Source organism: Dermacentor variabilis, chromosome 6, assembly GCF_050947875.1.
Source record: "Dermacentor variabilis isolate Ectoservices chromosome 6, ASM5094787v1, whole genome shotgun sequence".
In the NCBI taxonomy this organism is placed as follows: domain Eukaryota; kingdom Metazoa; phylum Arthropoda; class Arachnida; order Ixodida; family Ixodidae; genus Dermacentor; species Dermacentor variabilis.
In genome coordinates, this window is record NC_134573.1 from 96,049,500 (window position 1) to 96,077,398 (window position 27,899).

Here is a 27,899-nt window from a genome sequence, read left to right on the forward strand (position 1 = left end):
ATTTCTAAACTGTGGGCCATACGCACAGCAGGGGATTCTATGGTTCATACCCACAGCTGGGTATCTGCAAAATGTGCATGCATGTTGATTAGGATGATGATTTCCATTATATAGCTCCTATACAGAACGGGGGCTCGGGGGAGGTGCTGGAAACTGGGTGATACACTCATGCCAACGGCGACTATCCCTTTGAGATAATCACCACGTTTAGATGATGATCATGATTTCGATGTTATCGCACGTATCCGTCGCTGGTGATCCATCGAAAAGGGTGTACGCGTCTTGACTTTGATGTCGATGCTTTTAATATTGTATGAGATGACCATAACGGAAGAGCGGCCAAGAAGTGGGCACTACCCATCGCACCGACACCAACAAGCTTTGTGATTAGCGCCCGTGTAGTGATTACATTAACGATTCCTACAGACTAAACACTTTAACACCCTTAAGGGTGTAAATCAGTTTGTCGCCAGACGTACACCCTAAGGGTGCTGTTGTCTACACCCTACAGTTGAGGTGCAATTATAGCGCCCCAGAGGAAGGGTGTCCAGCAAAATAAACTTATGGTGTAAGAGTACTAGTCTACATTAAGACCCATCTATGTGGGTGTTGGCAGGGTGTACATCCTTTTATTTCTAGTGTGTATGGAAGGCAGGTTCGGCAGTACACGCCTTCAATTACTACTATGTACAGTGATCCACGCGTAATTCTCGCGTGTGCCAGGAGGTTCAAGTTCGGCTACCAAACGCACCGTCGAACAGCCGGCCTTGAAGCTTCGATGGGCATACACAACACCAACACCTATACGTGTGGATCACATTACATATTAGTAATTCATGGTGTTTATTGCAAAACCTGTCTTCGCTGCGCAAATGCAACCTAGCAAATTTGACACTTTTGAGCATGTATATCAACACCAACGGTTACCACGATTTCCAGATCCACATAACATGCAACACAGACTGGTAAGATATATCAGTTCAGTTCAGTTTATAACCTTAAAAGCCCCCCGTAGGGGTATTACATAAGGGGTGGGTCTTTATAAGATAGCAAAACATCGTCAGAAATAATTATTTAACAAAATGGTCGGTTACAAGTTCTCTGAACGAAGATGGACAAGTCGTATTAGCGATGTTGGCGGGAAGGCCGTTCCAGTCTGTGGCGGTACGGAAGAAAAAGGAGGCTGCGAAGGTGGTTGTCCGTGCGCGTGGGCGCGCCACTTGAAGTGGATGGCTGGTGCGTAGAGATATGCGTGCTGCTGCTGTGATGTAAGGCTCTTGATTAAGAGAAGAAAAGAACTTGTGGTACAGGGAAAGACTGGAAATGCGACGTCGATATGAAAGTATTGACAAGCCGGATTCTGATTTCAGTGTTGAAACGCTGACGTCGTATGAATATGAGGTATGAATGAATCGAACAGCACGATTTTGAACTGATTCTAATGCGTCGGTGAAATATGCTTGATGCGGGTTCCAGATGGCTGACGCGTATTCCAGTTTCGGCCTGACAAGTGACTTATATGCTAGTAATTTTAAATCTGATGTGACCTGCCGTAGATTCCGTATGCTGCATTTTCAAGAAAATGCAAATGTATTTATTCTTCTGCAATACAGAGTACGATATACATAAGTCACATGAAATATAAACATGCACAATCACCAAACACATCGGTAAGTACAAGAACATGTACGTTGCCCACAAAGGTATATAAAATATATGTATTGATCAAATCTGTTATTAGAGAAGAAACAATGTATAGAAGCACTGAAACAGCCTGAGTTGACCTCGCAGTGTTTTGGCCCACATAAAGGAATAAATTTACAGTATTAGGCTGCAATGAACGAAAATTCAAGTTTTCTTGCCTTGAAAAAAAAGGGCATATTGCAAAGGTGAATTAGGGAAGTAATTGAAACGCAGAGCAAATGCATAAGACACCTGTTATTTTGTACACTAATGTAATCGCAAAACATTGTGAAAAGTTTGGAAAATCGATGTAAAGCATAACTGGCCAACATTTTTCAGACTGAAACAATACTTTCGAAGCATAGACGTGCTTTAAGTGAGGTTTAAGCCAGGAGCGTTATCGCTAATTTTCGCTTTCCAACAAGATTACTTGAGCACGAAAAATATGTAGAATTTTTAGTGCCTACATAGTTTGTCTTCTTTTGTGAAACGAGTTTTTTGGGCTAAAGGTGCTGTGTGGCAGATTTTCTAACTACAATTCCAGTTTTTATAAATTTTTGTGTTGTAACCCGAGGGCACTGGCACATATACAATATGTAGTTTGAAAATAGGTTCTTTTCTTACTATAAATCAAAAGATTGAATATTACACACTTACTAGCCTGGGTGCAAGCTGCATTAGGAGGCCTGATAAAAACAAACCACTGTTGAATAAACGATTTTGCTGAGCACGAAAGGTGGACAGTGCTTTAAAATACATAGTAAATTGCTAAATTATATGCACTTAGATGCAGTAATACAAAATTAGGGCTTGTTGTAGCATGTAAGCATGCAAATTAGTAAATATGCTTTAATAAATTAGCCATGCTCTGGCTACTAAAAGAACACCAGCGCAGGTGGTCATGCAAAAGTTCAAGTTAAATATCACACTGTTAATATTTGCCAGCTAATGGTCATATCAAACATTATAAATATACTGAACAAGGGTGGTTTCTTGGCATAGTTGGCAATTAATGAGAAAAAATGACGTACAGCATGAATGACAAGGACTGCGAGAGACGACATAGACTGCGCTGAATTCCAAAAATATTTTATTGCGTTGCCACATCGTGTGTATATATACAAGGGTGGGCATGCGCAGAAAATGAAAGGCAGCCACAAGGGGTGTTCTAACACCCAGCCATTGTACTAATAACATGGTCACTTGAAAAAAAAAAAGATTACAATTTCTATCTGTTGAGATACAAGACTTCACTAGGGGTCAGCGCGATAGAGAGGGCACTAACGTACACTGCGCAGTTTTCTGGTGAAATCTGCTTTTATAGCTTCCCGGATGACCTGTGAGCTATGTCTCGCTAAAACTTCCGTATCTTCAAAGAGGGGCACGCAGCCGCAGTCCCAGCAATGGATGCCCCAGTGACCTTGAACAGTATTATGGACGTTGTTATAGTGCTCTCTTAAACGATCGTTTAGGCACCTGCCTGTCTGTCCAACAAAGTTACTGCCGCAAGACAGGGGAGTTTGATAAACCGCATTCGTTGCGCATGTCACGAAACGTTTTCTGTGCCCGACAGAGCAACAACACTGCCGTGATTTAGGCGCGTTTACACACTTACAAAGACTTGCCTGGTTTTCCGGGGCTGAGAAAACCACTGATTCCTCCAGATTGCCCAATCTTTTTTAGCCTCTGGGAGACATCATGCACATACGGTATCACTGAAAACCTGTGCCTGAACCAGCTGGTTCCTTGACGGAGTGGGCTCATCATGGTTTGTGCACCTCAGAAGCTGTTCCTCTATGGCTGAAATTAAGGCCAAAGGGTAGCCAGCCTTAGAAAGGCGATCAACCTGTGCAGCAAGACTATGTTGTATGTCGTGTGAGCAGGATTTATTGAAACTCGCACGTTTAAAATTATTGCGCACAGCGCGGGACGCGAACACAGCCGAAATAGAGACAATGCATTTCATGTAGCAACCAGCAAGAGCAGCGAATGCAATGGCGCTGCTTCCGCCTTCCCGTTCTGCCGCGCGCCTATAGTTGTCCGTGTCCGTGACGCTACAGCGCCGTCACGTCACCACTTCCGGTTGCTTTTCATTGGGAAGGGGGCGGCCGCGTAGATTGCGCTGCGGATAGCTGCGCCGAAGTCAGTCGAATTATTAAAAAAAAACGCCTGCTGCTATCCGTTTATTCTGAGAGGTTTCCTCGCTGGCATGGCCGCCTGTTTGCTGCTGTTTCATTGTGGTCGCTAACAAGGGAGGTCAGCTGGTAGTTGCTACTACGTTTGGTGCCGAGCATTTTTTTTGGTGGGGGGCGCAGTCTGTGCCGCATCACTGTGGGTACAGCACACAAATCGCGACCGTGAGGCAGATGATCGGCGATCTTCTGCTGGTGGGATTAGATTACTGGCTGCGTCCGAACCAAGCAACCTTACTAGGTCACAGCGTAGTTTCAGCGAGATTGTAGCTCGATAAGGGCGCTCATATCTTGGTCGTGCGACGGCGAAGTGTAAGAATTCATGAGGCGACTGAAGACTGCGTTTGTAAGAGCGTATGCTGTGGATAAGCAATTACAGCTTTAACGACACCAGCTCCTAATATATAGGCTGAGCCTTACAAACTATGTCCGAGGATGCGCTTAGAAAGCAGATCAGTAGCTTAGTAAAACTCTGAATAACTTAGGCAAGGTACGTGGAGATTCGGGTTTGGGAACTTCCAGCGTGATGTCCCTGCTATAAATGTCTTCGTTATGGCTTCACCAAGCAAATGGTACGTTGATGCCATTGAACAGCCGAGGCTCGTTTAACAGCACGTCCCTTTGTCTTGAGCAATGTATCCACAAAATCCCTTTAATTTCGCCACTTTTTGTTGGGCTTTTAAGGGCACCGAAATATTCGTGCAGAATTGTACAAATTGCTCGCCTGTTTTCATTCTGCTACTGAAGTTTGTCCTTTAGGTGTTTAACTGCATGATAGTATTACTGTGAGCACAAGATATAATGATAATGAAATTGTAAGTGAAACCGCGTACTTTTTCTCGATGATAAATTTTGGAGTGGCCGTCATGCTAGTAACATCAGAATCCTAGAAAAAGATCGACAGTCACTTGGAAATGCGAAAACTTAATGACTTCACGGAAGTACACTTGCAATTATCACGTGATAGTGATACGTTAGTTCATACATTGTCACGTGTCCTTCAAAATTCTACCTTCATCTGCCGTAATCCACCTTGCTATACGAAGCATAATCCAACTTATTTCACCCTAATTCACAATATTTCACATTATTTACCCGTAATTCCTCATAATTAACGTTGTTCTATTTACTACCTTCTGTATCACTACTGGCGTCATACAAGACGCTGATAACGTGACATTTTATAGATTTATTATACATACTTTCAAGGCCTAGTAGGCACAACAGAAAGAAGTGGTGAAAGTATACAACATTTGCAGTGCGGGGCAAGAATAGAAAATCAAACTGTGAGAGTCTTTGAACAGCAATCTTGAATTAGTGGTATCAGAAATTGAGACTGTGGAGGCGGAGAGGCGGTTCCATTCAGTGGCTGTTCTTGGCAAAAAGGAAGAATGGCACATCAATTTTTTGTTGATGGTCGATGCGACACGATATAAAACTTGGTGTGGTGAAAATAGTTTCTTTAGAAGGGTTGAAGTACCATATTCTATGAAAAAGAAAGAGACGAAAGTACCTACGACGTAACCAAAGGTCAGGTTGACTTAGTGTTCTTTTCATGGACGTGACGCTAGAACGACGTGAATAATTTGAGACAACAAAATGGGCAGCGCGGTTCTGAATGCTTTCAAGGGAAATGACAAGATTGGCATGATCAGGGTGCCTGCCGTATGGACTGGTGTTGCGGAGAACGCTAGCTTTCCTACCTGAAAGGCCATAAAATACTTTCGCATTAAAAATGGAATACATTCACACATAGTCCAATGCGTTAACGTGTACACGTTACTCAGATTTATGCATCAATGCGTTCAACACCCTTCAGTCGTCGATTTAACACCTTTGTTCGAGCAAAGTCACACCTTATGTGGTGTATACACCCTTGTGATAGGGTGTTTTGGCCGAGAAGGGTGGTAAGAGGCTGCGGGCATGGGTGTAAATGCAGAAAGTACCCACATTAACACTCATAAGGGTGTTAAATTGTTTAATGTGTACTCTATGCAACATACCCTCAACAGGGGACTGACCAAGAGCCGGCCGGTACATTTCAAATAAACAACGGTTCACCACGTCGCTTACCAACGATACGCGAGACCACATGCGTTCGCCAGTTTGGTTTTGTCCAAAAGGCGCAGAAATGGAACGGACAAATTTGCAGTACTTCACTAAACGCTTTGCGAAAGCTTCGCTTCGCGCAGATTGGAACACCGGCACTGGATCTGCACAATTTGGGGCCTGCGCCGCCACTGCAATTGCTGCATATTTTGATATAAAGGAATTTGTCCATCTTGGCATTTGTATCAGCCGTCCCGACCAGAGTCATGGTGGCATGGTAGTGTCTGGCAAAGAAACCTCAGCTACAGTTTCGAGGGAAGGAGCGTAGCAGTTGGGAATACAACGATTTGCATCCAGTATTTAGATATTCATAATTTTTCTAAGAGAAATGCTTCATAATTTCACCCCGCGTATTTTAATAAAATGTCTTTTCCACCAGTCTAAAAGTGAATGGGCTAAATACCTAATAGCGCTTTTTCCACAGCGCATAGACCATTCTAGAGCGCGTACGTACGCCTGCCGAAATGGTAGCGTCTACAGGCATCTTTTATTTCAAGAACAATTAAAGGACACCCCTGGCATAATCCCGCCGCCATCGTCGCCATCGCCCCCCCCCCCCCCTTGGCTGTGATGTCCCGTATACAGTTCAAGTGCGATAACAACGGAACCGGCGCCGTATGCTGTAGGCGCGAGTAAAAGCATGCGATGGTGAGCCGAAGATGGGTGGTTCGAGCTCGCAGGCTCAAGGGAGGAAGCTGGGAAGGAAACACGCCGTCTTCCATCGTTCGCAAGAAACCAGGGGGCAGGGCCGTTCTACTAAAGCGGCAGCTGCCTATGGCGTGGCTGAGCACTGTCGGCGGACACTGTATTAAACGGTATCTGCGATGAGTACATAACCTACGTGCGCCGAAGGGTAACAGCTTTGTGTGCACTTTTCTCTCGCCGGTTATTTCGCATTGAAGATAGAGGTATCACAAAGCTCAAATCACTCGCTATTGCTGCCGCTCTTCTTAATTCCAGGGCTCTGCCAGCGAGTTTACGCGGCCATCGAGTTCAATGTATATATGTTTGTCTGTGCGCGCCTAACACAATGCTTGTAATTGAATTAGTAAGCGAATTTTTACAGTTGTATGCGGCAAATTAAGTGACTATCCTTACTTCGTAAGGCTGTCTTATCAGTTGCTATCACAATCAATGTTTCTCCTTTCGGGAGAGACTGCGACTTTGTCATCGCCATTGCTGTTTTTGAACCTCAGTTTAAAAATAAAGCAAGAGATGAAAGCAAACAACGAGTGACCGAGAGGTAAAGTTTCGAACAGGCAATCAGGGGGCCTGATTTCAAATACTCGCCGGTCACCGTGTGTCCGTGCGTGTATATTTTCCTGTATATGAACGTCTCGCAAAGTACATTTAAATTCATGCGCCCTTCCCTTGAGGACATAAAGACGACTAGAAAAGTCCGTAGCCCGCTATACTATCTCGGAATTTGGGGAAATGAACGTTTGTCTTTTATCACAAACCACTGGAACCGGCTATGTTATAATTCAATGTCATAAACACTTCCTGGGATTTTAACAACCAGGTTTCTCTGTCGCTTTGTTTACCACTAGGCATAATTTAGCATTTTATAGAATGGCTTCACCCTTTAAATATGAATATTTTTTAAAAAAACGGATGTTTTCTTATTTTTTTAAAGACGTTTTCAAAAATGTTTACCTAAACTTCAATATCAGTGCTTCGTTTCTTCAGTTTGATGTTGTGGTTTACTTTCAATTAATCTTCATGTTAATGAGTTGCAGATAAGCAATGGCAGGGAAACAGTCTAGGAAAAAGATCATTTCTTTGAGCAACAGTCAGGCGTGCTTCTGTACTCCATAGGATGAACGATTCATCGGAAGCGAAGAAGGAAAATCGCAGAGATGCCGGTACAGAGGGTTCTTGATGAGCCGCGTTAAATCGAGAACGCCTACACGATGAACTAAATCTTCCTCACTAACGTGACTAGTAAGTTGAAACTTCGAGACATAAAATCACTATTGGTTTTTAGTCCTCATTCTTTACCTAAGGTGAATGAGTGCACAGGAACGCCATGATTCTAGCTTTGAAAAATGCCACCGTCAGCCGTGGAGCTACCTCTTTCTGTACCGCCAGATTTCAAACTCCAAAAGATCAGACTTCTTTATCCGTTCTGTAAACTGCACCCTTAAAAAGAAGGACTGGTCCTCACAAAAAGGTATTTCGTTTGTGTTTTTGTTAGCGCAAGTTTCTGCCAATCCTGATGCTGGAATATGATTCGCGAAGACGGTCGGCAAAGAACACTTATGAACAAAAACGCTTCGTAAATGTGTCCGCGGGACGTCCTTAAACATATTTTACACTTGCAGTGTTGTCAACTGCAAATTCCAGTTAGTGCTGATGCTCCATACAATATTAGCGAAGTGGACCGGCCAGTTGTAAAGCGCAATTGCGAAGAACTGATTTTGTGATTAGCATCAAATTTTCTTTTGGGGAGAGGCAAGAATTAGCTCCATTGAGTAGTGCAGTATTCTAACCAAAATGATGAACTCACTGCACCTTGTCTGTGGCACTCAGTCCACGAACAGAAAATTGGGAACGAGTCACATTCGTCATTGCCATATTTTGGCGGAAACACCAGGACAATCGAGTGTGACTCTTCTTTGGCACGGAAAGGTTCAAAAAGGGTGACTAATAATTCATGGTTTAAGATTATTACCAATGTGACCTATAGCCAGAAATTTATGATATTACCCATGTCTTTCAAGCGGCTTTTGTAAGCCTCATGTGAATACATGCTTCTCAGAGAAAACACCTGCAACTGTTCCGCCTTGCAGCTACTCAACACTACAGAAAGCATTTATGTGTACACGATATCCTACGGCCAGTGCAAGTACTATAATAAACTATACCTGAACAGCTCACATTACGATTTTGAGCTCACTGAAGTGGACTACACACTGTAAGTACCTCTACATAATATAGATTTATTTTACTTCCTTAGGTCAGGAATAATTACATAAACCCATTTCTCAGTACTCCTGCAGGTGAACTCACGTTCGGTCGCGTGGTAAAGTGCCCATTTCTTGCTTCAGTCAGCGTCTGCAGCCTATGTTTACAACGGCCGCGCATGACCACTGGTGCTACTCAGCAAGTCGCTGTTTAGGCGTTTGTCACCTACGATGAGTGTGTGAACGGCAAGAAAGTTTGGCCAAACCTTCGGAAGTGACGCGCATATGGCATATTCATCCTACCGAATTTATCACGGCTTGTCGATATAATTTGGTTCATCACAAATGGTGTAGGTACTACAAGGTCCGACAAAAAGTTCCTTTTTTAAGACAGAGTAGTGCGTACTTTAGCCGCGCTTATATATCAGGATTACTGTCATTCCTGTCATTTTTGTAGTAACATTTTCCAGGCTCAGAAAGACACATTATTTTTATGCCTCTCGACTTGTCGCTCACGAATTGTTGGCCATAGAAAGCGTGTCTCCTAATGTGGATACTGGCAGAGCAAAGTTTAAAGTGCACATGAATATATTCTCAGATGTGGTTTTGTATTCCAACCCTGTAGTTTGCAGCGAGTACAACCAATGCAACAACCACTAGTCTGCATCGCTCGGCAGATCTGATCACCGAGGATCCCCCTACGCAACTAGTTGAAGTGCCGTGCGACTGACATGCTGCCTTGTTGGCCCTCAAGAGTCCAGGAAACCCGGCCTCAGCACAGCACTCCTGGCCACAAAACTACGTGCCTTCCAGGCAAGCCCAGTCGACGTGACCCGCCACTGGATTCCATCTCATGTAGGGATACCAGGCAGTAAGGAAGTAGACGCACTGGACAAGCGGGTTCACAAGTCATCAACGGCCGTCAGCAATACAGTAATTTCATCCAATTCATCGAGGCATCTCCTGCGACGCCTCGTGCTAAGCTGCCACCCAGACACTCGGTTTGCTCTAGACAAAGCCCCGCCACTGCTCCCAGTAGCAGCTTGCCCAGGAAGATCAATAAGCTCTGCTGAGAGTTCCAGTTGGCTGCTGCTGGACCGCTGCCTGCTATGGCTGACTAGGAAGGAGCTGCTCATCTGCCTGTACAGACTGCGGGGCCAAGGAAACACAGGATCGCTTCCTGCGTCCCTGCCCAGCACACGCAACGAACGAGTAAAACTCGCTGCTAGCCTCCGCCAGCTTCGTACATGCGCAATCAAGTATTCTGTCTTTCCCACCCGACACTGCATAGCCATGTCTTCAATGAAGTCCTCGACTTTTTGGAGGACACCTAGCTGTCCAGCAGAAGAGTGGTTGGCTGTCGTCCACTGACAGTTCTGCTATGGGATGGCACCTTGCCCCTCTAACCCCTCTCTTATTTTTCTATCCGCTTTCTTCCCATTTGCCTCTCCCAGAAGACGCTGAGCTGTGCTCCTATTAGAGCTGCAGAAGTATGCCTCTTTTCTTCACGTAAACAGCACCCCCCCCCCTCATAATGGAACGCTACCGGGAATCGAAGCACCGCAGTGAAGCAGCGATCGATCTTGAGGCGATAAATGTTTAGCCTCTAGGCCAGGCTAGTGCCTCTCGAAAGCTACGCAGGCGTTCAGAGTGGTGACACTGTGTAGGCAACGCCGCGTAACTGTGTACTACAATGGCAACGCAGCGGTGGCAGCAGAGGGCCAGCGCGATTACATGATGGCTGGATTGCGATGCGAATTTATTTACCAAAACTGCTTCAACATGTCTACGAGAAAGTCGGTCTTGCGCGTGGTAGAAATTCACTGCCTGAGACAAGGGAGCGGTTATATGGTGTGTGTACAACATTGGTGAGCGTATCACCATGCTAAACGGTGAAAAATGGTCCTCTTGAAACTCCTTAGGTTCGGCGTGGTGCAAGCATCATCTATTTGCAGTGAGCGACCCGCCTGTTGAAAAGTGTCTATACTCATAAATAATGACAAACCGTAGTTATTTTTCTTTTAGCAATAGGCTGCACATTTTGAAATCCATTTCACCTCTCTCATGGTTTAAAAAATATCGTGCTCAGAGGCCAATGACAGTATAGCGAGGTTTTACTGACACATTATAATGAAGAAAAAAAAGAAGGCGTTCGCCAAAGATTTGATGCTATAATAATTATCGAAGCTAAATAACTAAGTGCTCATATCTTTCATCGGAAGTTACTGAGTACTATTTCATGTTATTCCCAGTGACAATTCATCATACAAACATTGGTCATGCACACAGCAGTTGCGAGGCTCTTGCGAAAGCAGCGACGACCACACTGACAGCCAGCAACTCCCTTTGGTGCCACCATAACATTAACTCATGACTCAACCCAAAGGTGCAAACGGTTAAATTCGACACCAAAAAATGGCAGATCACTCCTAAAGATAAACTGTGGAATTAAGAAGCGTATTTCTACATAATATATGCAATGTAGCTTTTTTTTTTTCAAAGCGATGCTTTCTTTGACTGCCATCTGATGGTTTCGCCTCGGTGAGTCGGTCGCTGGTCGGGTTCTCATGGTGTAGATTCCTCCTCTTTCATAAGGAAGCGAAGCGCAGTCAGCGACGGGATTCGAAGCTCAGCACCCCAGCGCTGGCACCGAATTATCTTCCTATTAGGCTGCAGACGTTTTTTTTTTCTTTATTGCCAGGTGTCTGCATACCAGAAAGTGAATAACGTATACTAGATTGTTCCCAAATAAAAACAACATAAGAGACATCTCCGACAGCACGTGGCGAAATGCTCTTTGGCACCGCGCCGGGCATAGTCTATTAAAATTCGTTTAGCTTTGCCAGGGATCCCATCCTGGTCAGCGATGTCGGAGGACAATCGTGCGTTTTCATTACGCCTATAAAATTATTAATGCTCTCTTGAAATCACATATGAGCTAGCGTACTAAATGGATCCCATTAAGAGCTAGGAATTAGTCCCTAATTGCACAGATGCTTCTCTCGTACCAAAACCATCAAGCCCCTTCATATGGTTGTCATGTGTTAATTACTATGGTGATTTCCTTACTATGGCATACGCTGACATGTCGATAATGACCCAGAAGCGGTGTCCAAGGTATATTTAAAGAGGTAGCGAAGCTTTCATAGAAGGCCACATGCCCTTTGAATGGCGGCGTATTGCAACCTTCGCGATCTGTGCAGCGCCACGACAACATTTTTTCAAGAAAGATATAGAGAAAAAGATTATGACGTCACACATGGGATCAGAAGTTACGTCTTTACTTACATTTCTAGGCGCGAACGCTCAATTTTCTTAAGGTCTGGCACTTTGGTCGTTACTCCAAAACTGTTTTCATTTGGAGCTAGCAGCTTGCGTCAGCTTATGCGCCAGCGGGTGACCAGCATATGAACTTAACCTGAGAACTGAAATCAATTCTTGCATTCCGCTCTGCTGCAATAGCAGATAAGTACCGCGCCGTACTACCGTACTACCGACAGCAATGACAGCGCTTATGCGCTAGACATATTTAAAATTCATAAAAAGTATAGAGTGAAATAGGTCTATGCTGTAACAGTAGAAACACACCTTGCACTTTTATATAGGCTCAAAAAGCGTTGTCTTTTTGCATCGAGTATGGCATACAGACTTAGTAGGGTGCTACCTTGTGCTAGTGTAAACTACAAATGCTGTGGGAGACAACGGCACGCCTTCAAAACCTCTCGCTTGCTGCCCAAACCACCGCAATCGCTAGCAAATCCAGAGAAACCAAGCATCGCATTCTACACGCATGGAAAATAAAATTTCAGAACGTCTCTTTTGCCTTAAGCATTTTTAGTATAAACGTGACCCGGAGTCGTCAATGTCATAAAGATATTTTTTTTCTTGGAACAACATCATATATTTTGGCTCTTTCAATATTTATATGTCTAGGAAACTCATTTGGTACACTCGGTAAACGCTAACTTGGAAGATATATTAAAGAAGCGAAACCGACGCCATAGTTGCCCAGATATTTCTCTTTATTTTAAACTCTAATCCTAATGATAACGCTGTGTACACAGCACTCAACCGTCGTCGTCTACTTTATTCCAACCACGCCCGTACAATAGCGAAGCCACTCAAACAAACATTCGTGAAAAGGTTTCCGTTTGCAAGCTTAGTCAGCTGCCTGCCGTCAAGTTGACTGCTTGGTGCATTATCAAGACAGGTGCGTCTTCTCGTGATCGTTGTTGATCTGTCTTTTTTACTCCGAGAGTTTAAACGTCCGCTCGGTGGTTACACTGCAGTTGCACATCATTCCTGCAGAATAACTTCCTCAGACCAGGGAACTTGATTCATTCAACAGCTGCCAGAAACTGGACCCCGATATTCATATAGCGAAGCGTATCCTTAAATATCCGTGAAGTGTCCGTGAAGCGTCTCACATCTGATGTAGTTTTTTACTTTATTCTATGACCCACTGTAACAGTCCTATTCGTCAATATTCAAGTCATTGCAATCAGTAAAAGCTTACGAATACGGCTTGAGTTGGAATTCCATATTTACAAAACAGTACTGCAAAGTTCTCTGCGCGTTGTCATTTTCGTTCACGATTTCACTCCCGCTGTGTTCTTTCCCCATAACTCAGTTGATAGCAGCGCTTCATCGTCTGTTCTGGCGTTCACGCTGTAGGTATGTCTTACGTTCTGCAGCACTCTTATCTAATAAGTTTAGGATGGATGAATAGACTAGCGAAGGAAGACATCCTCTTAGAGGGGTGCTTCCACTGCTTATGCGACTTTTCTACGGTGATTGTTGTGGCGTCATTAGAGCAATCGCTGCGATATATATATATATATATATATATATATATATATATATATATATAGTTGGATGGTGTTCCAGCCATTCTTCGTTCGATGACACGGAATTGAAACATCACGCATGCTTGTGCTTTGTTTTTTATTTGTTCGTCTCTCTTCTCGGTATGAGTTTTCTCGGTCTTCCATATAATTCCCGTTTTCATTTCATATCGGCATACACGTTTGCTTGTCGCGTCAATCCTGTATTTTTTGTGGTCTTGGTGACAATCCTGCCTCCTAGCTCTTGCTTCTACTTTTCACTCCTACCTGTTCTTAACCAATTTCATTGTTTATGGAAAGCACTGTATTGTTCGTCTTTTTCATAATATGTACATTACCGACCCTATTGTTCTGGTACTATGCTCTAATGCTTGTATAAGATGTCTATAGAGTTTCCCACTGTCTAATAATTATGTATGTCTATTATGTTTTCTTATATGACCTATATACTATTTTAATCCTTCTGTACCGCCCCCCTTACTCAATGCCTAATATGTACGGAGATTTAAAAAAAATGAAAGTGCATCTTGCTTGCGGAATTCTTCTTCTCGTGCTCGCAATCGTAAACTTTACGGTTTGAGATTTCATCGATAGTGGTGCCAGGAACCTATCTCTTTTTCTTCTCCACTCTGCTTCTTCTTCCAGAGGCTTCTAATTTTCTTTGGTCGGCCTCCATTTGCTATTAGTTTGTCGTGAGATATATCCACCGGAAAATTTACACGACCAGCTAGCTCCTCAATTAAAGCATCACTGCCAAAATATTCAAGGCCATCCCCGCAGTCGGATATTTATCGGCACCAAAAAAACATCTTTTCCGGTAAATGCCTTTGACTTGACATCTTACTCAGTTGGCTCGTGAAGTAGCACCTTTCATGTTTGTGCGAGTTAGAATCTCCTCAGCTAGCAGGCTTCTACAGCAAAACGGCTCCCGCAGGCTTCAGTGTTACTCTCTGTCTTTCCTTCTACTTACTTCTTCAATCCGCAAATCGAGCTTCGTTGTTGTGAAGCTGACATAAAAATCGTAGTCTTCGCATGCCTCGACGTCACATCATAATGTGGAACTGTCGTACTACGCTTTATTTTCGTATTGCGCTTGACGGGGTTTGCCTTTTTTGGTCAAGGGGCAAGCAAATGTATTTCAGGCTTTGCGCATCCAAAGCGCATTTATCGCTTTCTTTATGATTTCTTGAAACAGCGAGTGCGCGAGAGTGCGGGTAACTGCTAACTGCTTTATGTGGGACTGGATATGTTCTGCCCTCTGCGTGCTCGCGAGGCCAGAGCTGTGGGCACTCGATAAGCATTTCTTGCCACCATCATTGCTGCTCGTGGCTAGTGTGCTCGGCTATGCTGCTGGCACGGTGGTGGCTGCTCCAAGGTCAAGTTATTCTGGACTTATGTTGTACATCTCAGCATTTCGGCTCGCTAACTTTGAAGTCACCATTGTGACTGCAGCGCCGCTGATCCGCAGACACACAGTCTATGGAGGCTAAGCCTGCCAAGGTCGCGGGATCGAATCCCGGCCACGGCGGCCGCATTTCGATGGGGGCGAAATGCGAAAACACCCGTGTGCTTAGATTTAGGTGCACGTTAAAGAACCCCAGGTGGTCGAAATTTCCGGAGTCCTCCACTACGGCGTGCCTCATAATCAGAAAGTGGTTTTGGCACGTAAAACCCCAAATATTATTATTAAGCCTGCCAAATTTCACTTTTGAATAAGAATCGCCATGCCGGACCCACGAACCTCGTAGCCGTCGTCATTAGAGTGGTTTGGCATGTGCACATTCGACGTACTCGTTGCTTTGCTGGCTCCGCCTACAGGGTGAGTGTCGAAGCAGGTATTTGCCACGCTATTGTTCCGAGTCTCGAAGTGATCGCCAAAGACAAAAATCTTGTTGACGGGCACATATACTATTGGCTGTTCTGAGGGCTTCCTGACAGAATGTTTCTCGCAAAACTTTGTCGGCATGGCAGCCTGGCGAACCTTGATACGTTGCGTTGAACGACGAGGGCAGTTAGGAACCCAGCAATGGGACCTCTGATCGCACCTCGCGGACCTCCAGTTGACTCCTGCAGCCCCGTCAGTACATGGGTCAGAAGTCTCTATTTCAGTTCACGCCACAGTCACATTTCGGTGTTGCTGAACCAAATGTCAGGAACCTAGACTTACGCCATGGGTACCTAGGTTTTTCACAACAATGAAACCCCTAATATCAGTGCTGTGCGTGGGACGGGACCACTGCCTTCTGAATTAACCTGGTGTAATGAGGTAGCAAAAAGTTGTAATTCTAATCACGAAACGACACTCCAGATAGAAGCTGAATAATATATGCAACTGACCATGCGGCGTGTGAACACGTTTGGCAGCGATCTGTTATTTTTTAAACCACTGCTCCTTTTGCTTGTTGTGTTGGCGTTCGTAAGAACTTTGTGAAGGACAGAGAAGTCGGCGCGTAAAGTTCCCGCAGCCACAGCGATAGTGTTTCTGGTTATTCTCGTTTTTTGCTTTTTCTTTCAAGTGTTGCACCACTGTACTCCTGCCCATCGTTGTTTGGAGTGATGTGATTACATTCGCCGAATAAAGTACATATGTAATTCTCTCTCTCTTTTTTGTGTTGCAATGACACTCCACACGGTATGCTGAGAGACATCTAGCTGGCCCGACTCCTTAATCGTGGTATGGGGTCCAATTGGTAATAGTTTCTTTTTTTGGGGTATATGTTTATATTCCTCTTCACAGCCGCATAAAAGGGGCAGTGTGAGTCAATTTGTTATTCAGAACGACTGTGTGACATCCTACTTACTACACTCTAGAAGGGTAGTCTCTTAAAAGTAACTTTATATTGACAGCTATCATGAATACTTCATGCTCTATTCCTGGCACTTGTTGAAAGTGAGGATTTCCTTTCTCAGCAAAATTACAAGATTGTTAGAATCTTACCCCAAGTATTCAAATCTGTATTGCGAGATGTCAGTTCTTGTAATGTTAAACTATGTGGTTCTAAGCGCTGAAACCAATTTCTGCTTATGGGGCACGCCGTACTGGGGACTCCTGGAGTTCTTTAACGTGCACCTAAATATAACTCTACGGTTGTTTTCGCATTTGCCCCCATCGAAATGCGGCCGTCGTGGCCAGGATTCTATCCCATGACATCGTGCTTAGCATCCCAACACCACAACCAACGAGCAACCACGGCGGGTCTCTTGTACAACCTTTGGAGCATTAAGCACCAGGTTGTAACACTCGTTAGTGCTATTGTAGTTGCAGCATCATCGCCTCTGTGGGGCCGCCATAGCTTTAACCAAGCGTTGGACAGCTGTCAGCGTCGTAATTGTCGTCGTTCCTACTAATAATTGCCTCGTTGCGGTTCTGCTTCAAATATAGGCGCTGTTTGCTGCGTTTTCGTAACTTATGTTTCAATGAAAATGCGGGCGTGGCCGTCAGCACAACTTCGATAACATTTGAAAGTAAGTAAAAATGAGTTGCTTGTAAAACTTTAACTATTGGGTGATTAGGAACATGAAAGCATTTACAGCAGGCAGTACAGTAGCCTTTAGTAGCGTAGGGGCTACTGTCCGCACGCAATCTTACTCATGCATTACGAAGTTAACTTCTAAGATCATGCTATAGAGGAATTTCCAGATGCAATTTTTCGCCTTTTGTTATGGAAATACACTTTCTACAAATATTGCTAAAGAATACTGTTTACATAACTAAAATTAAATGCTTCACCAACATTGTTCAATTGTCTAAAAGGCGTCGAATATCTGGATCTGGAATATTGAAATTGTTCTGAATTATTTACCTTCACAAAAATGTTTGAAAGAGAGTATAGGAAGCGCTAACTGTCGTAGCAGTAGCGCAAGACTAGGATGTTCATGAAGGGCAGTATGCGTGGACAAAAACGGCAAAATATTCCTTCGCAAATCGGCTAGGACGCCTGCTGTTCTCATAAATATCCTGGACGATTTAAGTAACATCGTGTAGGAAAGCTCAGTCGTTTTTGTGCTTTCCTTCTTTATGTTTTTGTATTCCATTATGGGTTTTTTATTATATAATGTTAACGTACTGATCAATGCAAAAAGATTATCGCTGTCGTTTTTTCACCAATATGTTGGTTCATCAGTAAATAAAACTGATGAAATGGAAATGCTTCTGGAAAGCATAAATGCGCCGTTCAAGGCAATTATGCTTATGGAAACGTGGTACACTAATATGTCACAAGTGTTCTTTCTCCGTCGGCTATCAAAGTTTTTATCGAAATCGGTAAGGAAAATGCGGAGTCGGTGTTGCTATTTTTGTTAAGGAGGGAATCACATGTGAAATTGTGGACGATTTCAGCGATATTAGTTCTGACATCGAAGTACTTACACTCAGAAATTGCCACAATCTTTTTTGTGTCATCTACCGGCCACCCTCCGGTGATGTTAATCGCTTTTTGAGTTTCACCGGAAAGCTTTTCAGTCACGCAGCGGAGGAAAATTTTAACGTTTTTTTGAAGGTGGCTGTAATGCAGACATGCTTACGCACACGCACTATAGGCCACAATTTCAGGACCTGATAATCGCGGACTGCTTGAGTAATATAATTGCAGCGCCAACACGTGTTACTCAGGGAACTGCCACACTTAGATATTTTCATCACAAACACTTACTTTGGTGATGTAATAGCGGATATAATTTATACAGATATCAGCGACAATTTATGTATTGCTATGTTATTCAAAAGTACCTTCCGTTTAGTAAAAAAGGGTCACACCAATTGACTATGTTCAAAATATAACGGCACGTTCTCGGGAAGATTTTCGCAGCTCCATCAATTCGCATCAGTGGGACAATGTCTTAAAATTAAACAATAGTGAAAGTGGATACTGCGCTTTCATCATTATATTTAAAAACTATACCATGAACATTTTCGACTAAAAAGTTAGAAAAAGCTTTGAAAGCTCGTAAACCTTGGGTTACATCATCATCATCATCATCATCATAGTTACATACACTGCAGGGCAAAGGCCTCTCCCATACTTCTCCAACAACCGCCGTCATGTACTAATTTTGGCCATGTCGTCCCTGCAAGCTTCTTAATCTCATCCGCCCACCTAACTTTCTGCCGCCCCCTGCTACGCTTCCCTTCCCTTGGAATCCAGTCCGTAACCATTAATGACCATCGGTTATCTTCCCTCCTCAGTACATGTCCTGCCCATGCCCACTTCTTTTTCTTGATTTCAACTAAGGTGTCATTACCTCGCGTTTGTTCCCTCACCCAATCTGTTCTTTTCTTATCGCTTAACGTTACACCTATCATTCTTCTTTCCATAGCTCGTTGCGTCGTCCTCAATTTGAGTAGAACCCTTTTCGCAAGCCTCCAGGTTTCTGCCCTGTAGGGGAGTACTGGTAAGACACAGCTATTATACACTTTTCTCGTGAGGGATAATGGGAACCTGCTGTTCATGTTCTGAGAATGCCTGCCAAACACACCCCAGCCCACTCTTCTGATTATTTCAGTCTCATGATCCGGATCCGCCATCACTACTTCCCTTATGTCGATGTATTCCCTTACCACTTCCAGCGCCTCACTACCTATTGTAAATTGCTGCTGTCTTCCAAGACTGTTAAACATCACTTTACTTTTCTGCAGATTAATTTTTAGACCCACTCTTCTGCTTTGCCTCTCCAGGTCAGTGAGCATGCATTGTAACTGGTCCCTTGAGTTACTAAGGAAGGCAATATCATCAGCGAATCGCAAGTTACTAAGGTATTCTCCACTAACTTTTATCCCCAACTCTTCCCAATCCAGGTCTCTGAATACCTCCTGTAAACACGTTGTGAATAGCATTGGAGAGATCGTATCTCCCTGCCTGACGCCTTTCTTTATTGGGATTTTGTTGCTTTCTTTATGGAGGACTACGGTGGCTGTGGAGCTGCTATAGATCTCTTTCAGTATTTCTACATACGGCTCGTCTACACCTTGGTTCCGTAATACCTCCATGACTGCTGATGTTTCGACAGAATCAAACGCGTTCTCGTAATCAATGAAAGCTATATATAAGGGTTGGTTATATTCCGCACATTTCTCTCTCACCTGATTGATAGTGTGAATATGGTCTATTGTTGAGTAGCCTTCACGGAATCCTGCCTGGTCCTTTGCTTGACAGAAGTTTAAGGAGTTTCTCATTCTATTTGCGATTACCTTAGTAAATAGTTTGTAGGCAACTGACAGTAAGCTGATCGGTCTATAATTTTTCAAGTCTTTGGCGTCTCCTTTCTTATGGATTACGATTATGTTACCGTTCTTCGAAGATTCCGGTACTCTCGAGGTCATGAGGCATTGCGTATACAGGGTGGCCAGTTGCTCTAGAACAATCTGTCCACCATCCTTTAACAATCTGCTGTTACCTGATCCTCCCCAGCTGCCTTCCCCCTTTGCATATCTCCCAAGGCTTTCTTTACTTCTTCCGGCGTTACCTTTGTGATTTCGAATTCCTCTAGACTATTTTCTCTTTCATTATCGTCGTGGGTGCCACTGGTACTGTATACATCTCTATAGAACTCCTCAGCCACTTGAACTATTTCATCCATATTAGTAATGATATTGCCGGCTTTGTCTCTTAACGCATACATCTGATTCTTGCCAATGCCTAGTTTATTCTTCACTGCTTTTAGGCTTCCTCCATTCCTGAGAGCGTGTGCAATTCTATCCATATTATACTTTCTTATGTCAGCTGTCTTACGCTTGTTCGTTAACTTCGAAAGTTCTGCCAGTTCTATAACAGCTGTAGTGTTAGAGGCTTTCATACATTGCCGTTTCTTGATCAGATCTTTCGTCTCCTGCGATAGTTTACTGGTATCCTGCCTAACGGAGTTACCACCGACTTCCATTGCACACTGCTTAATGATGCCCACGAGATTGTCGTTCATTGCTTCAACACTAAGGTCCTCTTCCTGAGTTAAAGCCGAATACCTGTTCTGTAGCTTGATCTGGAATTCCTCTATTTTGCCTCTTACAGCAAATCATTTATTGGCTTCCGTTCCCTCCTCAGGTCTAGGCTAATTCGAGTTCTTATCATCCTGTGGTCACTGCAGCGCACCTTGCCGAGCACGTCCACATCTTGTATGATGCCAGGGTTAGCGCAGAGTATGAAGTCTATCGAATTTTTAGTCTCGCCGTTCGGGCTCCTCCGCGTCCACTTTCTGCTATCCCGCTTGCGGAAGAAGGTATTCATTATTCGCATATTATCCTGTTCCGCAAACTCTACTAATAACTCTCCCCTGCTATTCCTAGTGCCTACGTCATATTCCCCCCCTGCCTTGTCTCCAGCCTGCTTATTGCCTACCTTGGCATTAAAGTCGCCCATTAGTATAGTGTATTTTGTTTTCACTCTACCCATCGCCGATTCCACGTCTTCATAGAAGCTTTCGGCTTTTTAGTCATCATCACTGGATGTAGGGGCGTAGACCTGTACAACCTTCATTTTGTACTTCTTATTAAGTTTCACAACAAGACATGCCACCATCTCGTTAATGCTATAGAATTCCTGTATGTTACCAGCTATATTCTTATTAATCAGGAATCCGACTCCTAGTTCTCGTTTCTCCGCTAAGCCCCGGTAGCACAGGACGTGCCCGCTTTTCAGCACTGTACATGCTTCTTTTGGCCTCCTAACTTCACTGAGCCCTATTATATCCCATTTACTTATGTTACTTATGAATCATTAAACATGGTGAAGCATAAGAATGTGCTGTAAGCCCATTTTGTTAAACACAAAAATGCAGCTAGTTTGGAAGAATATGGCTCTTACTGAAATAAACTTACAAGTAAACTGAGAACAGTAAAACTTATATCTACCAAACTTATTTTCAAAACCTGCGCCTACGCGATCCGATGTGACATGGAGAAATTTGAACTTTCTGCTAGGCCCTGGTAAACCTCACATTATTCACGATAACTTTCTGTATCTAGGCAAACAGCTATCTGGCGCAGCAATAGGAGATGCTTCTAACGATTTGTTTATCCAACAAGTTAACCTCTGTAATGATTTACAGATTATGATGCCTTGCCCATTAAAAACTTGAGTGCGAAATCATTTTTCTTAACTCCTACGAATTGTGCTGAGGTTTTAACTTTTAGAATCTGCGTTAAAAATAGCAAATCGCAGGACACAGTTGGTGCATGTCCTGGTGCATGTGCATGGACACAGATAAAGCATGCCCTTGACATCATTTGTCCTGTTCTTACTCGCATTTACAACTTGATTCTATCGTCTGGCCAATTTCGGAAAGACATGCAAATTGCTCGAGGGCAGCCTGTGTATAAAAAAGGTCACAAAATTTTGCTAGGCAATTATCGTCCAATTTCGATCCTACCAGCATTTTCCAAAGGCATCGAAAAAATATTTCACGCTAAAATAGCATCATATCTTCACAAAAATAATTTGTTGGGCGACTTCCCACATGGCTTTAGCAAGCATCACTCCACCGAAACAGCACTTTTTAATCATAAAGAAAGCATTCTACAAGCGTTCAACAATAAAATATTACTTATGGGAGTATATATAGATTTTTCCAAAGCATTCGACATTGTAAATCACGAAATTTTACTTGCTAAGCTGCTAGCTAATGGTATCCGTGATATCGCCTTCAAGCTATTTGAATCGTATTTATCGCATCGATCAAAATATGTAGAGTTGGAAAGGGAAAAGTCCAGTCTTCGGGGTGTAAGAGTTGGAGTGCCGCAGGGAAGCATCCTTGGACCACTCCTGTTCATAATGTTTGTAAACGATATGCCACAAAGTTGAAAACGGGCAAAATTTATTTCTTATCCTGGTGATACAGCAATATTTATCGCTGCTACGTCAGAAACTGAACTACAGCTTCAGGGGAACAGAGCGTTAAGAGAATTTAAAGGCTGGCTGATAGAAACTTTTTGCGAATTAATGTCAGCAAGACAAAAATTGTTGTCTATGTGCAAAGGCAAGAACTTACGAAGTACAATAAACATGAAAATAGATACGGACCAATTAGAGATTATTAGCACGGTCTCTTTCTTAGGCGTAACATTCGCTAAAGACTTAAGTTGGAATGATCACGTGGAACATGTAAGTAAAGATCTGTCGTCTGTTGTAGGTATAATAGATGGATTCAAAATCTTTCTTCCTGTTACAATTAAAATTTTACTTTAAAATACTTCAGTATTGTCAGTTCTGCAATATTGCAACCCCGTTTGCGGCACTGCTAGCAAGATAAACTCTACAAAATTGCATTTGCTCCAGAAAAGAGCTGTGTGATACATTGCGTATGTCGCTCGTTTATTTTCTAGGGGCAAATCTGTTCTACAAGTTTGAAATCTTGCCTGTATTTTCTTTATATAACTACCGTTTAACTTTGAACAACAGGTCATACTTGAAGTCTCATAAATCTATTGTGTTTTCTCTGGCCGATTTAAAAGCTAACCGTAACATCCGTGATAATAGGCATAAAAAGGAATGGCACGTACGCACATCTCGGACGAATTACCATAAAGAATCGTTAACACTTACAGCACCCATTCTACTTTTTCAACTCGCACAGGCAGATTTTGATCCTTTATGCAACTCCGATAATGAAGTAAGACTATTTATGTCAGTTATGCCAAATAGACTAGAATCACATAGTATATTTATTCACATATTACAGTCATGAGTGCATGTTAGCACACCTGCATTCGTGTATATATATCTGTGTGCATTGCTTGCGCACATATGGTACATATCTGCATGTGTGCATATATGAATAAATGAGAAATTGTATGTGTATATGAGTATGTATGTATTTTGCCTAATTTCATACTAGATTTTTTTTTATTGAGAGTGCATTTGTTTTCAATATTACTTTGTTGCAAGTGTTGCGTTTTTCTTGATGTTTCTACAGTGCTCTGCTGTCAAACATATAAGGGGGTGGGACCCTCGTCAAGCTCTATCTCAACTTTTAGTCCCGTCTCCTCTTTTTCAATGTGAAAAGAAATAAAATATTATTCATGTAGAATTTATGACAGTGGTAGGTGGTGACGAACTAGAAACCGTGTAAATAAACAGAAATATTGTTTGAAAACTTGCTAGCGAAAAAATGTCGAAGTAAATACGAGCGTATTCCGTGGCGCTGCCCGGTCATGCAAAAATGTGAGCTGGTTGAAAATATATGAAAATAAACAAAAGTAAAGTCACAAATATTGCGCATTTGCTGTAGCATTTCGTACCATAATAAAATATAGAAAACCGTGGTATTTCGCTCTTTAACGTTGCACGTTGTTTTAGATGGCTGCGACTTTAAGCACCGGGAGTAAGCTAGATAGTTGAAGTACTAGTTTGCGTTCTTCTGCACGCTCTTTGATGGGTGCCGTGAACGGCACCATGCAGCCTTAAACATGAATTCAATGCCCTGTGCTGTGTATACGTGTGACTACTTTTGATGCAGTTCAATCTGCGCTTACGAGCAGTAAACAGCGTTAAACAACAGGATGAAGAGAGGGACACAGACCAGAGCGCTGAGTAATAACCAAGTGCGTTTATCCTTTCAATCTGCATATACATACCCTTCTACTGCTATCTCAAATCACAAAGAATGAGAAGTCAGCATACGCAGGGGCAATAAATTACAATGAATGAGATATGAAGGCTACCTCCTTCGGAAGGAGAGAAATGGATGAGAGGATTACACATGCTTCGCCAGTATTTTGAATGCGCAAGGCTTCAGAAAGAAGACGTGCGCGGCCATCATGATATTTAGACAAATACATCACATCTTTAAAAGACGGCTTGCAGCCGCATTTATTGTAATGCAGTGATAGTTGGCTATCAGTAGCTCGTTTTTGAACTTTAAGTGTTCGCGCATGCGATCATTGATGCACCGCCCGCTCTGACCGATATAGAAACGCTTGTATGAAAGAGGAATCTTATAAACCACTCGGTCACAACAATCAACAGGAAACATCTCGTTGTGCTGCTCTTTACACCCTTTTTCTGTTCTCGCTCACCCGACTGACTGGGTGGCACAGACTACCTAACTTATTTCTGGCACTGAAAAACAACCTAATGCGTGCCCTGCTGACGACCTTTTTGAGATTATGCCCCACCCTTCTTGAGATAGTGATCGAATAATATATATATGCTGACTGAAAGAATAAAGGCACTTGAGTGTTAGCCAGTGCTGTGGGCAGTGCTCCTCTTTTCGGCCTGTTATTTAGCGCTGTTTACTGCTCACAAACATGAACCAACCAGCCCAAATATGTACATTTATGCGCTCACAAATTTGGCTCTGCCTAAGAATAGATTCTCCAATTCATTTGCAGGAAGAAACAAAACCTTTCTGCAGAACTAAGCGATGACCCCCGATTTCCGACGGCGCCTGACATGACAGTATCACAATGGAATGGTGAGACTGGAGAAAGCTGCAACTTATGTGCTTGTTACGTACACCTGCCGCATCGTTTTAAACATGAAATTCAATAACATCCTAAAAACCCACTTAGTATGATTCCGCAATATATTACGCAAGGTTAACACCCAAGCGTTAAACACTCCGCTATGCTGTTCGCGTGTCTCTTCTGTCACGATTGTGCCTTGTCACGAAAGGTTGGCTCACGAATTGTCCAGCTAAGCAGGGATGCAGTGCAAACTCCGCTTAGTGGAAGCAGGTGTCGAATACGTCTGGACTGTGAGTGAAAATGTTCTTCGCAATATCACGGAGACTTGAAAACTTCGAATCCTTCAATAAGTTACATGCCTGTGGTGCACATCCAGCACAATCACGGTGTAAGCTGCAGGAGCGGCTCCATACGAGCTGCATTTTCGGCTGTACGCGCTAGAGGGCGTTCGCGGTGAGGTCTCTTTGCGTCATTTTGACGAGGTCGATCTGAACTTTCCGCCCGTCGTCGACGGCGAGTTACGGCTTGCGCTGTTCTCTGCATAGCGGTATGCTGAGCCTCTCGTTTTCTAGTTGTAGCCGCGCGCGAAGCTCTACGATTGGCTTCTTAAGCAGCGGTTCGTACCTTGCGAGGAGATGCCATAACGTGTACCGAAAAGTAAAAAAACACAGGTATCGGACTATGTGGCGCTTATGCCACAACCCTTGATCTGTGGCACAATACGACGAAGTGGATGATCATGATGTATTGACATACCCATTGATACAGTGCGGTGACAAGCAGTCACCTAGCCTACTTGAGTTAAGCAGGTCCAGCTACATGCAACATGCAACTGCTTCATGTCGGGACAGCTGGTGTTATACAAGGAAAATGCACTGCCAAAGGAGCACGTCTCTACGATACACGGCGCGCAGATCGCATCGCGTGAAAAATGGCACAATAAAATGCTAATGCACATGGTGATGATGATCATGATGATTTATTGTCACCTCCTTCGAAACGGGCTGGTGAGAGACAGCCACCTATCCTGCTTGATTTATTCATGCATGAAATACATATTTTTTGGAAAACACAGGGAAGGCGGGTTATTGAAATTGAAGACAATGAGCAAAACGAGAACAAGGTAAAAGCGTGAGCCAACGTTTCCACAAGTGGACTTGTCACTCGTCGCCTCGAAAAAGAGAAGTCCACTTGTCGAAACGTTGGCTCTCGCATTTACCTGAGCACTTTGCCTATCGACAAGTTTTCATGAATGTATAGCGCAGGCCTGTGAGTCTTTTCTTTCCCAACACAACCCAACCATTTATTCATGAATTCCCCATAGTGGGCCGGAGCCTGGCGATAGCTGCGACGGTGTCCGGCGGCGGCGGCAGTGGCGGCCAACATCGCCCGCCGAAAAGGCTATTGCAATGAGCCCATAACAGGTTACGCTGTAGAACTTCACCGACTGACTTATTTGTGTTTACGTATAAATCTACAAGGAAACTTGCCAGTCGTGAATTATCAGACACTGTTTCTACAGTGCTCTTCCAGTGCCCATGTGATTGGACCTACTCTAATATCGGGGGTGCGATTTTCCAAAAAAAAGCTTTGACGTACTGTCAGATTCTACGGCCGCAACCTGTGGTGGCAAGGGTGCTGAGTATATTGACGCGTAAATCACAGATACTTTTGCGAGTGCCGACCGACGCGACCATGCCCAGCAGATGATGGAGCTACGCGTACAACAACCTAATGAGTCGGTAACAATGTTCGCCGAGGACATGGCCCGCCTCTTTCGTAGAGCCGACGCGAACATGACTGACGAAAGAAGGTTGCGCTACCTCATGCGAGGTGTAAAAGAGCAGTTGTTCGCGGGAATTGTGCGGAATCCACCAGCCACCATCACTGACTTTATCAAAGAGGCTACGGCTATTGAGCGGGCCCTTCATCAGAGATGCACACAGTACGATCGACTGTCCACCACAATCAATGCCGACGCACTGACTGGCGAGTATCAGAACCCCTTGCGGGAATTGATCAGAGAAGTCGTCAGAGAAGAAGTTCAATACATTCTGACACCGACAGTGGATAGATAGTTAGTTAGTTAAATGGGGTTTAATGGCGCAAAAGCAGCTAAGGCTATGCTGCGATAAACACGAGGTGTTTTAAAATCCGGTTTGTGAAGGAAAGGGCTAGGTTAATAATCTATTATTTATTTAAAAAGCCAGTGTCGTCTATAAATTTACGGATGTCACATATTGGGACTAGCGGATCATCACCTAAAGCTAGAGCAGGGTGTAAAGGTATGTGTAGTTCATATAATTTGTGCAAAAGTGCTCGTCTGTGTGTTTCAATATGCGTTCATGTCAGTAATATGTGCATGACTGTTAGTGGCTCTTGACATTTCTCGCATGTTGGGCTGTGTTCTCTCGTAAGTAAATAATTGTGGGTGAGGTGTGTGTGCCCAATGCGTAGTCGGCATAAGACTACTTCGATCAACCACTCCTGATGACAGCATGACTTCCACTCGCCAACTATGGGTTTCGTGAGATGTAGCTTGTCGTCGGCACAACGCTCCCATTCGCGTTGGCATTTTACCGTGAGGGTTTCTTTAATTGCACGGATGCTATCGTTATACGGGAGTGTCGTTTTTGTAATGTCTTTGTGCGCTGCCATCAATGCACATCTATTAGCTGCTTCGTTACCCGGTATCCCAACATGACTTGGAACCCAGCTGAAACAAATTGACCTCCCGTATTTGTTAAGCGCCAACATATTTAAAATGTCT

At 43.5% G+C, this 27,899-nt stretch overlaps 1 protein-coding gene across 2 annotated transcripts in view; it reads left to right on the forward strand.

The window, feature by feature from the left end:
- The window catches only part of LOC142584936 (uncharacterized), a 187,732-nt gene that overhangs the window by 134,136 nt on the left and 25,697 nt on the right, over positions 1 to 27,899 (forward strand). For both annotated transcript variants that reach the window (XM_075695297.1, XM_075695296.1), the window contains 2 exons: positions 8,777 to 8,901; positions 25,055 to 25,137. In XM_075695297.1, the coding sequence (XP_075551412.1) occupies positions 8,777 to 8,901; positions 25,055 to 25,137 (208 nt within the window). The remainder of the gene's footprint in view (positions 1 to 8,776; positions 8,902 to 25,054; positions 25,138 to 27,899) is intronic.